Here is a 15529-nt window from a genome sequence, read left to right on the forward strand (position 1 = left end):
TTAGCGGGATTTGGAGCTGGAGCCGCCAAGGCAAAAGTTGTCAGGCGCGTTGTGTTGATTTAGGGAGACTGTGTGTCTTCAAGGTCAGTGGGAATAGATGCTGACTGATTTGTTTGTGTGATGAAATGGTCATCGCAACATGATTTACTCAAATGCGACATGATCCTGGGTCAGCGTCCTTTGTTGGTCATAGCCTCAAATCCAAGCACTAAACTTAACCCTGAATGTCTTGGTAAGAAGTTTGTCCAAGTGAATGTCCTACTTGAGCGTGTATTTGTGTCTTTGATAATTAGGTTTTATGTGCATTAATGGGTCAGTCTAATTGTGTTGCACCATCTACAGATCATTTGTTTGAAACTATGAATTCTGTCATTATTTACATAATTTAGGGTTGCTTACAACTTACAATTTAAAAAAAAAAATAATAATAATAATAATTGTCTGTAAAGCTCGTTAAAAGTAAAATTTTAGTTATATTATTACTATTATTATTATTAATATTATTTATATTATTAAAATTATTAGTATGTCATTAGTATGATCACTGGCTGTTAAGCTCTTTAAAAAAATATTTTTTTTTTGTGATTATAACTGGCTGTAAAGCTCTTTAAAAATACAATTTTAGTTATATTATTATTATTATTATTATTATTATTAAAATTATTAGTATGTCATTAGTATGATCACTGGCTGTTAAGCTCTTTAAAAATAAAATAAAAAAATACACTTTTTAGTAACAATAATAATAATTACTGTCTGTAAAGCTCTTTAGTTAACTAAATACAATATTTAATAATAATAATAATAATAAACAATAATAATAATAATAATAAACAACAACAATAATAATAATAATAATAATAATAATAATAATAATAATAATAATTGGCTGTAAAGCTGCTTAAAAATAAAATTTTAGTCATATTATTATTATTATTATTATTATCATTATTATTATTATTATTATTATTATTATTATTATTATTAAAATTATTAGTATGTCATTAGTATGATCACTGGCTGTTAAGGTCTTTAAAAAAATAGAATTTATTATTATTATTTTTCTTACTATTATTAAGAACAACTGACTGTTAAGCACTTAGTGTATACATATATATATATATATATATATATTTATTATTATTATTATTATTATTATGTTCCTAGGAACAAGAATGCTAAATTGTAATCAAATTAAAATGAATGAAATTAATTAATTAAATTTAAATTAATCTAATTATTTTTAATAAATTAAAAATAATTAGTTTGTCATTAGTATGATCACTAGCTGTTAAGCTCTTTAAAATATTATTATTATTATTATTATTATTATTATTATTATTATTATTGTTGTTGTTGTTGTTGTTGTTATTTTCATTATTATTAAGATTAATTAATTAATTAATTTATTTATTTTTTAAATTGTAATCAAGTTAAAATAAACAAAATCATTTATTGATTTTTAATCTAATGATTACTGGCTGCTAAGCTTTTTTTTTTTTTGATGATGATTTTGTGTCTGTTTATTTATTTGCTTATTTATCTGTTTGTTTGTGCATTCATACATCTCTGCGATCCAGAAACCTAGAGTCAAAGTAATTCTCTTTTTCTCTTTTTTGGAAATCATTCATCATCTGTACTTGGTTGGTATTGAATGCACTTTATCCAGCTGCGGCACTGGCTATGCTCTGCTTGGGAATGATGTTAAAGAGAGAGAGAATCCACCTTAATGGCATCTCCACCATTTTATTGCACCCCGTTCTCCCCTTAATTTCCATGCTGTAAAAAATGCAGCTGACCTGCTTGTATCCCGCGTCTCATTAGGCCGTCTGTCCCTTCAATGAGCTCCAGTATTTATATCACCCTTATCTTTCAGCCTTCATGTATTTCCGTGTTGTCATTGTGTACATCCAGACACCTCTTTTCATTTCCTCTCTCGCAGACTCATCAGGCGAGTTATTCTGACAGCGCTCGCCTCGTCTTTCTCTGTGGGGGCCTTTCCACCACTCTCCCTGCCAGTGCGTCTCCACCTGCCACCGCCGCGGGGGTCTGGACTTGCGCGGTGCTAACAGATAGTCTGCTTTTGTTTTTGCCGTTGCCAAAACCCATTTCCTCGCCGTAACCTCCAGTTGCGACCGTCTGACGGAGCCCACATACTTCGTTCCGTATCATTCCCGAGTTTGAGCGTACAGTGATGGATGCAGTTATTTTCCCCCTTTTTTCTGCCTTTTCTCCCAGTGCTCGAAAGAGCTGCAGTTCCGCAATGCCCTATAAATGAAACACTGTTGCTTTTTACTGATTTGGCATGACTCATCCTTTTCATCCCTGTTTTTTAGTGGAACCAAGATCCTCCTCTCTGCAGAACTCACAGGATTACTGAGAGTCCTCGGGAGAAGCTCTCTTTACTTGGTGGACGACCTTTTTGGGAGCTTTGTTTTTAGGAAGTGAAATGATCTACCTTGTACCAATGATTATTGTTTACATTAACTGATGTAATGAATTTTAATTATACAGTGTTTTTTTTTCTGGCCCTTGAATCCGGATCAGAAATTGCATCGTTATGCCAGTAGGTGGCTTTAAAGTCTTAAAGTCTTTATGAATTAGTCAGTGAATTCATTTAAAACACTGATTCATTCAGGAATGAAACAAGTGACTGTTTTTGTGAATCAGTCATTGAATTATCACTCAAATGATGTTCAAAACATTCAAAAATGATGCAAATGACTCTTTACAGGTGAGTCATTGCATCATAACTCAACTAATTATTTCAAAACAGTGATCCATTCAGAAATTTAACAAGTGTCCATCTTTATGAACAAGTCTTTGAATCATTTTCAGCTAACTGATGAAATGAAGCAAACGATTTTTTATGAGTGAGTCACTGAAACATTCGCTCATACTATTCATTCAGAATCACTTATTGAATCATTCTCAGTCATTTAGTTTAAACATTGATTTGCTAAGGAATGAAGTAAATTACTCTAAGTGAGTCACTCATCCAGTTTGTTCAAAACATTGATTCATTGAGGAATGAAGCGTTAGTGAGTCACTGAAAAATTTACTCATCCAGTTCATTAAAAAACACTGATTCATTCAAAAATGATGCAAATGACTCTTTACGGGTGAGTAACTGCATCATAACTCAACTATTTCAAGACTGATTCTTTTTAAAAACTTAAACGCTGGTAAATGCTGGTCCTTAGCTGGTTTAAGCTGGTCCTTTGCTGGTTTTTGCTGGTCATGTTGCTGGTCCTTGACCAGCATGAACCAGCAAAGGACCAGCATAAACCAGCATCAAAACATACCTAACCAGCATTCCAGCATCAAAACATACCTACCAGCATATGCTGTTTTTTTCACCAGGGTTTGAATCATTCTCAGCCAGTTTGTTCAAAACATTGATGAAAAATGGGACCATCTTTATGAGTGAATTATTGAATCATTCTCATTTGATTTGCTCAGGAATGAAGTAAATGACTCCAAGTGAGTTGCTGAGGTATTCACTCATCCAGTTTGTTCAAAACATTGATTCACTGAGGAATGAAGTGCTATGAGTGAGTCACTGAAGCATTTACTCATCCAATTCATTTAATAACACTGATTCATTCAATTGTAATGTAAATGACTCTTAATGGGTGAGTCATTGCATTAATTCAACTAATTATTTCAAGACTGATCCTTTCAAAAATTAAACAAGTTGCCATCTTCACGAGTGAGTCTTTGAATCATTCTCAGGCAGTTTGTTTAAAACATTGATGGAGTGAACCAAATGACTCTTTATGAGTGAGCCACTTAAACATTCATGCAGACTATTCATTCAATAACACTGATAATTGTTTGATTGATTTGCTCAGGAATGAAGTAAATGACTCTAAGTGAGTCGCTGAGGCATTTACTCATCCAATTTGTTCAAAACATTGATTCACTGAGAAATGAAGCACTCTAAGTGAATCACTGACGCATTTACTCATTCAGTTAATTGAAAAACACTGATTTATTCAAGAATGATGCAGTTGACTCTTTATGGGTGATTCATTGTTTTATAACTCAACTAATTATTTCAAAACACTGATCTATTCAGAAATTAAACAAGTGACCGTTTGTTCAAAACATTGTTGGAATGAAGCAAATGACTCTTTATGAGTGAGCCACTGAAACATTTACACATACTGTTCATTCAAAAAAGTGATTAATTTAGGAATAAACCATCTTTGTAAGTGAGTTATTGAATCGTTCTGTCATTTAGTTCCAAACCTTGATTTGCTCAAGAATGAAGTAATTGACTCTAAGTGAGTCACTGAGGCATTCACTCATCCAATTTGTTCAAAACATTGATTCATCGAGGAATGAAGCGCTATGAGTGAGTCACTGAAGCATTTACTCATCCAATTCATTTAAAAACACTAATTCATTCAAGAATGATGCAAATGACTCTTTATGGGTGAGTCACTGCATCATAACTCGACTAATCATTTCAAGACACTGATCTATTCAGAGTGAATTTTTATGACTGAGTCTTTAAATCATTCTCAGCCAGTTTGTTCAAAATATTGATGGAATGAAGCAAATGACTCCTTATGCGTGAGTGCGTGAAACATCCACTCATCTATTCATTCAAAAACACTGATTAATTTAGGAATAAACAAAGTACCATCTTCATTAGTCATTAAACCATTTTCAGTTGTTTAGTTCAAAACATTGATATGAATGAATGACTCTAACTGAGTCACTGAGGCATTCACTCATCCAATTTGTTCAAAACATTGATTCATCGAGGAATGAAGCACTAATTTGTTTAAGAATGTTGTTACTTTGGTTGATTCTGCTTTGTCTTTGTTTGGAAATGTTTTTGTTAGGCAAAGCAAAAAATAGACAAAGTACCTAGTAATGTTGTGGAACATCAGTTATAAATATTAGCAAGAGCACTCTGGCTTGTATGGTATTCCTGGTCTTGTTGCACCTGACCGTAACATCTGAAGGTTACCGCTGTTGCTGCAGGTATCTTGGTGATTCTACAGTCCATAAGCTGTTCATCCGGCTGTAGATGGATGACCCTGTGGAGAACTTTCCATCCCGCTTTCTTTTATATGAAGCAATTCCCAGTCTTGTAAACCAATGGTTGAACTATGATAGTTTATTGATGCTATCCAGCATACCTATGAATTGTGCTCCAGCTGGCCTGCAGATAAATGAAACCTGGCATAGGGCCTCTCTCTGACTGTGCTGAAAAATCTAAAGGAGATCTTTTATTTTCTTAATACCTTAGGTTTTTGAATAGAGCAGTTTTGATATGACATGTTTGTTAAATGACAGCATTACTCACGGCTCAGCATTACCCGCTCCCGTCAGCATCACTGGCATCTGTGGCCCGGCTGTCATCTGCATGTGTGTTGCCAAATGACGAGCCAATGCACATGTGGAAGCCTGCTATTTTTGTTTTGTTTCTCTTGTACTTCCTCTTCACCTTCCCCTTCCTGCTCTTCTCGTTCTAGTTTCCTTCCCCTTTCTATTTACCTTACTCCTCTTCTGCTTCATTATCCTCTCCTTCTTCCATTCACCCTCTTCCTTTTAATATCCTCCTATTCTCTTTCTCCCTTCACTCTTTTACTTAATTTTCCTATTACCTTCTACTACATCATCTTCCTTTTCTTTTTCCTCTTCTTTCCTCCTTCTTTTCCTCTTCCTTATGACTTTTCTTACCCCTCTTCTGCTTTATTTTCCTACTTCTTTGCTTTCTTTTTCCTTTCACTTCCTTCTTCCTTTACTCCCCTCCTCTTTTGCTTAATTTTCCTGCTCTTCTTTTTCCTCTTCCTTCTTTCTTTTCCTTACTCTTTTCTCGTTTTCTTTTTCTTCTCCTTTCCTCCTCTTCTGCTTCATTTTCCTCTCTACTTCTTCCTTTTCTTTTTCTTCTTCCTTCCTACTTTCCTTACTCTTTCCTCCTTTTCCTCTCCCTTCCTACTTCCCTTACTTCTCTTTTCTTCTGCTTTATTTCCTCTCTCCTTCATCCTTTTCTTTTCCTCTTCTTTCCTACTTTCCTTTCTCTTTTCTTCTGCTTCATTTTTCTCTCTTCCTCCTCCTTTGCTTTCTTTCCTCTCCCTTCCTACTTCCCTTCCTCCTCTTCTGCTTAATTTTCCTTTCTTTCTGCTTCTTTCATTTTCTTCTTCCTTCCTACTTTCCTTACTCTTTCCTTCTTTTCCTCTCCCTTCCTACTTCCCTGACTACTCCCTTCTTATTACCCTTACTCCGCTTCTCTTCTGCCTCATTTTTTCTCTCCTTCCTCCTATTGTTTTTCCTCTTCCTTCCTGCTCTCCTTTTCCTCTTCTTTTTTACTTTCCTTACTCCTTTCTTTTCCTCTTCCTTCCTACTTTCCTTGCTCCTCTTCTCTTCTGCTTTATTTTCCTTTCTCCTTCCTTATCCTTCCCCGTTCTTTGCTTTTTTCCTATTCCTTCCTACTTCGCTTACTCCTCTTCGTCTTTATTTTCCTCTTTCCGTCCTCCTTCTTTCCTTTATTTTTCCTCTTCCTTCCTCTTTCCTTTTCCTCCTCCTTGCTACTTTCCTTACTCCTCTTCTCTCCTGCTTCATTTTCCTCTTTTGTTTCTTTCTCATTTTCTCTTCGTTCTCTTTCCTCTTCCATTTCCCCCTTCCTTGTGACTTCCTTTCCTTTTTCCTTTAACCTCCTTTTTCTCATCCATTGACTTCAACTTCCTCTCTACTTCTTTTCTGTTCCATTATTTTACCTTGCCTTCCACTTCCTTTTGCTTCTTTCCTTTTCCATTTCTTCTGCTTCCTTTCTACTTCCTTATCTTCTCCTCTTCCTCCTTTTCTTGTTTCCTTCCTTTTCCCTCCTACTTCCCTTCCACTTGTCTGTCTTCCTTTCTACTTCTCTTCTTCCCCTCTTTAATTTTTTCTTGTTTACTTCCCTTCCTCTTGTTCCCTACCTCATTTTCCTCCTTCCCTTTTCATCTTTTTCATCTTGTCCTCTTTCCTTCTCAGTTTTCTCGTTCATTTTCCCTTCTACTTCCTCATTTTCAGTTCTCTTCACTGCTTCATCTTCCATTGCTTACCTTCCTTCCTCCTCTTCTCTTCCCCTTTCCACCTCCTTCTCATACTTCTTCCTTTATCTCCCCTTACCTCCTCCTCTCCTTAAAGGTGAACACCATATTAATCCAATACATCTCTTGACATTTGATTCTCTTGTGCAGAACTGCATGATTGCCATAATTGTTCTCACCTCACCCTGCTCACCCCGCCATGTGACGGAAAGCACAGAAGCTTTTCGAACTCACACTGTGCCGAGAAACACACAGCCGCGTTGTTGTCAGCAGCAATGGCATTCACTTTCATGTTATTTGAAAAAATTAATTCACCTCGTTACACCTCACGCCTTCCAAGGCCTCCGCCGCTTGATTCCCTGCATACCTCCCTCCCTGCTGAAGCGTTTACCGCCTGCTTCATCATCTCGTACTGGGGCAGAAGTTTAAAAATGTATTCATTTCATAATCTTATTTTTTGTTTATCATTTTTTCATCTAATTCCCTTCCCACACGAAATCCAATTTTGCCAGGCTCATTGTTTGAGAGGCAGCAGGATTTCTGTGGAGTGCTTTTTCGTTTGCTCCTCTCTCTTTCTCTCTCTCTACTTGGAGCAACCTAGATTGTGTTATGCAATTTTATTAGTGTAAAATCAAATCAGTGAAGATAAACCGGACCCCGCACTTGAAACGGGCAGGGATTTTCAGTTTTTCTAAAAGATTTGTGAAGTTAAAGCTTTATCTTTCCTTGTAATTGATCATTTGCACGCAAGATACATATTACAATTATCTCTGCATGAAATTCAATTAAATCAAGTAAAAATGGGCATATCGTTTAACTACTGCGAGTCGTTCTCCTTCAAAACATTTAGCGATAACACGGCTGAGTATATGTTTCGTGTGTGATCCTCACCAGCAGTCTTGAAGACTTCAGGGCAGCAATTCAAGTAGATTTGCGATGAAAGAATTGATTGTTATGGCAGTCACTATTAGGTTAAGCCCAGAGCCCTGCTGAGAGTTAGAGGAAAGGCAAGCCAGAGAGTGAAAAGTGGTACAAACAGTTTTGCAGTGCTTTCAACATGGTGTTGTAATGCCCACAGGGAAGAACATCCATGTTCAACAGCTCTCCTACACATCCTGCAAACCAGACTGTGAGCAGCATTTCTAGTGCTCTACGGAGAAAACGTACTGTGTTTATTTGCAGCTAATTTTCATAATCGATTAGTCAGTGGGTTGTCTAAATGACTTGTCATTCTTGAGGAAGCATTATGTAATTAGTGAGATTTAGGGTCATGTTCACTACTAGACTTCTTTAGGGGGCATTTAGATAAAACTCGTCCTTGTATTCATGTTATAAATGTTAAGACAGAGCAACAAGGTCTCCATACAAGTTTTTAAAACAAGCTAACAGCATGCTAACACTCAGAGAAACTGTTTTTAAACTAGCATGCTGCTAGCAATGCTAAGGCTTTGATTCTCAGGGAATGCAATGAATGAATGAATACAATGCTAAAACCCCTTGTTTTGGGTAAGATGTAAATGCCTAAATATGTAAATTCATGCTAAACCTGCTAAAGTTACATGTACATTTGTACACACACTTTCTTTCTCAGTCTGGTCACACGCGTGCCTTTGAGTATCTCTGAGAGCCGAACGCTCTTGATATGTAGGGTTGATTGAAGGATTGGTAGGTGGGAAGCCATGCTTTTATTTATGCCTCCTCTGCAAGAATAAATAAAGTGACACAGGCAGACAAGGCAGTTCATATCTCCCTGACTGAGGAGAGGAGGAAACAGAGAAAGCAGACCCAATATTGAGGTGCAGCTTTATGTGACTTAGATTGAGAGTGCTGTGCGTGCAAAGACATGAACTCACAGACACCACACACACTCAAAAAAATGAAATGGATATGAAACACTCTTTCAAGGTCACCTACTGTGCGTGTGTGTGAGAAATGTTTTGTCTGTGATTCACTTTCACTAGGCTAGAGGGACTCGAGTGGCTAGACAGGGATTGTTTTCAGTGTTAGAGCACCTATATAATGACTGGCTGTTCCTGTGTCCCTTTGTCTGTGTTTGTGTGTAGAATGTTCTCAAGATTGCGTTGCTAATTTTAGAATTTATTAAACAGTTTTGGCCTTTTGGTGGAGAATGGCAGCATGGAAATTGATTGCAGTGCAGCTTTTATTGCAGTATTTGTGGCATTACCTAATTTGCATAATTTGTTTAGTGAATCAGGCACTAGAGAGCATGTGCAAATAAGCAACAGAAACTCAATAATATTGAATATGAATGCCATTTTACTGTGTATTATATATAGTATCTATCCATTTTAGCATCAATTTGTATTAGTCTGTGTGGTCCACACTGGTACGGTCCAAACCTTACATTGTTCTTTCTCTCTTTTCTTGCAGTTCGGCCTAATAAAACCATTCCCAAAGAGTGGAGAACGTGTCAGCGAATTATGAATGATAAACAAGATGACCTCCTCCCTGATGCAGCAGACGATGAGAGGTCCTAGGTGGAACCGGGCCCTGTCCGACCCATTGTTCGTGCTGTCACTGGCCCTGCAGCTTCTGGTGGTGGCTGGCCTGGTGCGAGCGCAGACCTGCCCCTCCGTCTGCTCTTGTAGCAACCAGTTCAGCAAGGTCATCTGTACGCGACGTGGCCTTCGAGATGTCCCCGATGGTATTTCCACCAACACAAGGTACCTGAACCTTCAGGAAAACCTCATCCAGGTGATCAAGGTTGACAGCTTCAAGCATCTAAGGCACTTGGAGATCCTGCAGCTCAGCAAGAACCACATCCGCAACATTGAAATCGGAGCTTTCAATGGGCTGGCTAACCTCAACACTCTGGAGCTCTTCGATAATCGTCTAACCACAATCCCCAATGGGGCTTTCGAGTACCTGTCCAAACTTAAAGAGCTTTGGTTGAGGAATAACCCTATCGAGAGTATACCCTCGTATGCCTTCAACCGCGTACCATCGCTGCGAAGGCTGGACTTGGGCGAGCTGAAAAGGCTCTCGTATATCTCAGAAGGTGCCTTTGAAGGCCTCAGCAACCTGCGGTACCTGAACCTGGGCATGTGCAACTTGAAGGAGATTCCCAACCTCATTCCTCTTGTCCGTTTGGATGAGTTGGAGATGTCAGGAAACCAGCTGTCTATAATTAGACCAGGGTCTTTCAAAGGCCTCGTCCACTTACAGAAACTGTGGATGATGCATGCGCAGATCCAGACGATTGAGAGAAATGCCTTCGATGATCTTCAGTCGCTCGTGGAGCTCAATTTGGCCCACAATAACCTTACCCTCCTGCCCCATGACCTCTTTACCCCACTACACCATTTGGAAAGGGTACACTTGCACCACAACCCCTGGAACTGCAACTGTGACATCCTCTGGCTCAGTTGGTGGCTGAAGGAAATGGTGCCGGCCAATACCAGTTGCTGCGCCCGCTGCGCATCACCTGCCAGCCACAAAGGGCGCTACATCGGCGAACTCGACCAGAACTATTTCCATTGTTATGCACCAGTGATCGTGGAGCCACCAGCGGACCTGAACGTGACTGAGGGCATGGCAGCAGAACTGAAATGTCGAGCGAATTCTTTGACCTCAGTCAGCTGGATCACACCCAACGGGTCCATCATGACGCATGGGGCGTACAAGGTACGCATTTCCGTGCTCAACGATGGGACGTTAAACTTTACAAATGTCACAATGCAGGACACAGGAACGTACACTTGTATGGTAAGCAACTCCGCAGGCAACACAACAGCATCGGCTACGCTCAACGTGTCCTCGACAGAGAACAGCACCTTCAGTTACTTCACTACAGTTACCGTCGAGACCACAGAAGCGGCACATGATGAGGGCCACCCGACGGTACAGCAGAAGAGTGGCCCCACTCCTTCTTCTGGAATCTGGGAGACCTTACCACCTTCCTTTACCACCACTACCACGACAGCACGGACACCGTTGTCCACCAAGGCCACTGACAAGACCTACACCATCCCGGTCACAGCCCTGATTGATGGCTCCCTCAACACCTTGGATGAGGTCATGAAGACCACAAAGATCATCATTGGTTGCTTTGTGGCCATCACCCTGATGGCGGCCGTCATGCTGATCATATTTTATAAAATGCGCAAACAGCATCACCAGCAGAACCACCACGCACCGACGCGAACCATCGAGATCATCAACGTGGACGAGGATTGTGTAACGGGTGGACCTACCATGGAGGGCCACCTCGCCCTTCCGCCACTGGAGCATGAGCACCTGAATCATTACAACGCCTACAAGACTGCGTACAACCATGCCTCCACCATCAATTCTATACACAGCTCTGCCCACGAACCTTTGCTAATTCGGGCCAGCTCAAAAGACAATGTACAAGAAACCCAGATCTGAACTGCTTTTCATAATGGGGATTAAACGAAGAAAAAAAAGACTTCTAAAACTCTTAAGGAACAGTAAGTGACATATCGATTTTGAAGATTGTCGAAACAAAGACACAGTAGACCGATGCAAGACGTATGAGAAGGATGTTGACAGGTAGAAAAGGACATTGGGAGTCGGGTGTACGTCAACAGTTTCAAAAGTGTCTTTACATAACAGAAGTTATTTATTTAAGGAAAATAACTATTGTGGTTTAATCAAGAAAAGATGTAATCTGCAATTATTTTTCCAGCAATTATTTCTCCATGTTTTTTAATGTTATTTTAAGGGTTGTTGGTTTACTAATATGCTTTTAAACTCTGTTTAAATCTATTGCTCTGTATGTGAGGACCCAAGTCATTTCCAGATGAATCTGAAACTTCCCATCTTTCTGAAATCTCAAGATTTACATTTAATGTTAATACTTTCGGTCTAAATGATTCATTTCACGACTCCCCTCAATTAGAGATATTTGACCATATCACATTATTTAGTTATCCTTGCTGAAAAAGAGGTTTTTACTGGCCATTGTTGGTCTCCTAGCCTTGTCAGGTCCATCTGTTGGCTGGTTTTAGAGGTGTTTTGGGCAATTTTAAACTGGACAGGCTGGAAGACAAGCTTAATTTTTCAACAGGGATGGCTGCTACAAATTACATGCAGATGTATACCTGGCTTTTCCACCCTAAAATTTAGAACAAGGAGCCCTGGAAACGTGTCCCCATTTAAAACCAGGCCAAATGTCATGAGCACATGTCTATTTGATGCATGCAGGGCAATTTCAAACAATTTCTGTGCTCGGAACAAAAGATTTATGGATTAAGTTAGCATTTGGGGATGCTCTTAAATACATGTTGAGGCATCTCAAGTTTTTAAAACTGTTTTCTCCATTTTCTTTCTCAGAGAACATAGCATTTTGGGTTCCTGTGGAAGTTCATCCTTGATACCCTACTAAAGTTTCCCAATATTCATATCACAGATGCAGCACACTAATTCTAAGCCAAATTCTACAGTATACGGGCAGGGGGCTGAAGATTCTAGGCCTTTATTTGAAGGCGGACAGAGTGGAAATGTGGCAGAAGCATAGAGCTGGTACTGACGTAGCACCATTTCCATTTCAATCCATTTGCTCACCATGGATACAGTCGAATGAATTCATTCTGGAATGGTCTAAAAGCCAGACACAGACCCCTAAATAAGTGGGCAAAGTCAGTGCGGCTCAGATCTAAGGCTTCCAAAGATGCCACAGGTGTGTCTTTAGAGATTCCGTGAACCGATTGTCTTTTTTTCCCCCTTCTCGCTAGTTCTTTTTTCTTGAATTCTTTCATATTCTATCTTCCATCATTCTGTGCTGTCAATCTTTTTAGACAGTTATGCAATTCTTTTTTAACTTTTAAATCGTATTCAGTCACTTTAGTTTATTTTCGGTACAGACCGAGGATGATACATCCATCTTCGGCTTTACACACGCAATGGCCTTTGGCTGTAGGGGGAATGACTTGACATTATGAATTAATTTATGAAATCAGAATGGCCTGAGACGGTCACTATAGAAACCAATGACCTTGGACGGGGTTGGGGGGAGCAGGGAGTAGCCGACAGACATTGGCTTGACTCTTTAAATGTATTCAGAGTCAAATGGGAGAGCGAGGCTGGGTGAAAGAGCCAAAGTGGACTCATTTGAAGTGCATCATTTAATCTATAAAGCAATCTAGAGGTCTATAGGTTATCTGAATTAAACCAGTAAACCTGTGACATTTTATTCAGATTCGTAGCTTTCGTTTTGGATATTCATAATTCATGCAAAGCGCACAGGGGACTGACAAGGGGATTTTTCTCTCGCGTTTCTGGTCTTAATACAGATGCCGACTGATACCATGTGGCATTTGGTGAACTTTTCCGTATCATATTTTGATCACACACCAGATGCACTCTGATTTTTAAAGATCTAATGCAATTACGCTTGTCAGCTTTGCTATTTCACATCATTACGAAAAGTTTTTGAGCGTACCTCCTGCCCACTAGAAGCAAAGGCCATCTGGTACATTTTCTAATCAAGATATCAAAGCGTGCAAAAAAAGACTGTTCTTCATCTGAATATGCTGCTCTTTCAAATCTCAGTTCATTTCCTTGTCTTTCTGGATTTAGTTTGCGTTGTCACTGAAATTGATGTCAATCCGAACATGAAGCGAAAACAAAATTCTTAGCGTCAATGGAGTTTAGCACAAAAGTAAACCAAGTCATTGGGTTTTCAGTTGCGTTTTATTTATTTTAAGGATTTGAATCATTGTCTTAAATTGTTATAATTTTTGAAAAAGGTCTTTGTCGTTTTTTATAATATGATCAATTTTTTTGACTTATTGTGATTTTATTTTTTTCTGTATGTTTGTTCGGTCCCATCATGCAAACACATCTGTGTTTTGGGTTTCAGTTTAGGAGTGAACGAGATGCTTTTCTCTCTGTTTCACGTAACTTCTTTCTTTTCGTCTCTGAGAGGGAATGCTGTTCTAGTGGTAGATTTCTATAAAAATACATTTTGAAAATAAAAACAAAAAAAAGAAAAAAACAAACAAAAACTTTTTAAACTTTAATTTTACATGTGCCAACCTGTTCTAAAAGATTTAAAAAAAGAGAGCGAGATATGCTGTAAAAGACGACTGGATTGATTTTCATGTAAACATTATTTCATGACCTTTAAAAAAAAGATGGAGATCGATTATAGAAATCAGAGTTTGTAGTTCATACACAAGATAAGGTTACAAATAAACTATCATTGTCTTTTCTCTATCGCCTCCTTGGTCTTCTTTCACCAAAATGAGAAGTTTTAAGCAAAATTATTTGTAATAATGTAACATTTTACACACTTTAGCTTTGAAAAAGCATATTTGTGTGTTTCAGTGCTTCAGAATGTCTTAAAACAACATCATTGTGCTGTGCGCGAATGGTTGTTTTTCGTTGATAGGCAGTATTTAGTGTGTGACCGGCTCCACCAGTTGTTTACAGTTTTTAGACAGTATTAGAAATGAGTGCATTGAGAAAAGACGCATGAAATGTTTCCTCCTAGCTCATCTAAAGCAGCTGGAGGTAGTGCATGTTGCAGTATGAATAAATTTCACTGGCTGCCTCATTGTGTTCGTCGATGAGCACAGCAGTGCTGTTTTCCAGTGCTGTGCTCAGAGACAAATACCTGCGAGATGAAGCTCCACTCGTTTTACTTGTGCCTGACTGTTTTAATGAATATAATTGCAATATTTAAGAGGAGAGACGTAACATCTGTTTGGAAAGACGTCTAAAGGAGATTAGAGTTTTACCTTGATTTTTCAGGAGATTTAGACTCTTTGTTTGACGTTTTAATAGTAAAAGGAAATATGTGACCCTGGACCACAAAACCAGCCATAAGTAGCATGGGTATATTTGTAGCGATAGCCAACAATACACTGTATGGGTCAAAATGATCAATTTTTCTTTTATGCCAAATATCATTAGGCTATTATGTAAAGATCATGTTCCATGAAGATATTTTGTAAATTTCCTACCGTAAATATATCAAAACCTAATTTTTGATTATATGCATTGCTAAGAACTTCATTTGGACAACTTTAAAGGTGATTTCCTCAGTATTTTGATTTGTTTGCACCCTCAAATTCTAGAATTTCAAATAGTTGTATCTCAGCCAAATAGTGTCCTATCCTAACAAACCACACATCAGTGGAAAGCTTATTTATTCAGACGATGTAAATCAATTGAATATTTCAGAAAATTGACCCTTATGACTGGTTGTGTATATGTTAATGGCTTTGGCTCTGTATTTTGCAGGCCTTTTCAGTCCAGTGTTTCTTTTTACCTACTTCACATTGTTCATTTTCCGATGAACTGTCCTGTGGCTGTCGGTTTAAGACTAATTATGGAGCAGAAGGCCAGTTCACAGAGGTCTGCTCTTGGAACGTTGACTCACAATGCAACAGAAATGTTTTTTGGGATACTGCCAACCCATCCCTTACAAAAAATAACCATGGTTTTACTACAAATAAAACCAAAAAACATAGTTACTGTAGTTAAACCAT

General features: G+C 38.4%; 1 protein-coding gene across 5 annotated transcripts in view; it reads left to right on the forward strand.

The window, feature by feature from the left end:
- The window catches only part of lrrc4ca (leucine rich repeat containing 4C, genome duplicate a), a 283862-nt gene extending 269612 nt beyond the window's left edge, over nucleotides 1–14250 (forward strand). For all 5 annotated transcript variants that reach the window (XM_051099845.1, XM_051099848.1, XM_051099847.1 and 2 more), the window contains one exon: nucleotides 9444–14250. In XM_051099845.1, coding sequence (XP_050955802.1) covers nucleotides 9498–11441 — 1944 coding nt within the window. In that variant the 5' untranslated portion in view covers nucleotides 9444–9497 and the 3' untranslated portion in view covers nucleotides 11442–14250. The remainder of the gene's footprint in view (nucleotides 1–9443) is intronic.
- The last annotated feature ends 1279 nt before the right edge of the window (nucleotides 14251–15529 follow it).

The sequence above is a fragment of the Labeo rohita genome, chromosome 25 (assembly GCF_022985175.1).
Source record: "Labeo rohita strain BAU-BD-2019 chromosome 25, IGBB_LRoh.1.0, whole genome shotgun sequence".
Lineage (NCBI taxonomy): Eukaryota > Metazoa > Chordata > Actinopteri > Cypriniformes > Cyprinidae > Labeo > Labeo rohita.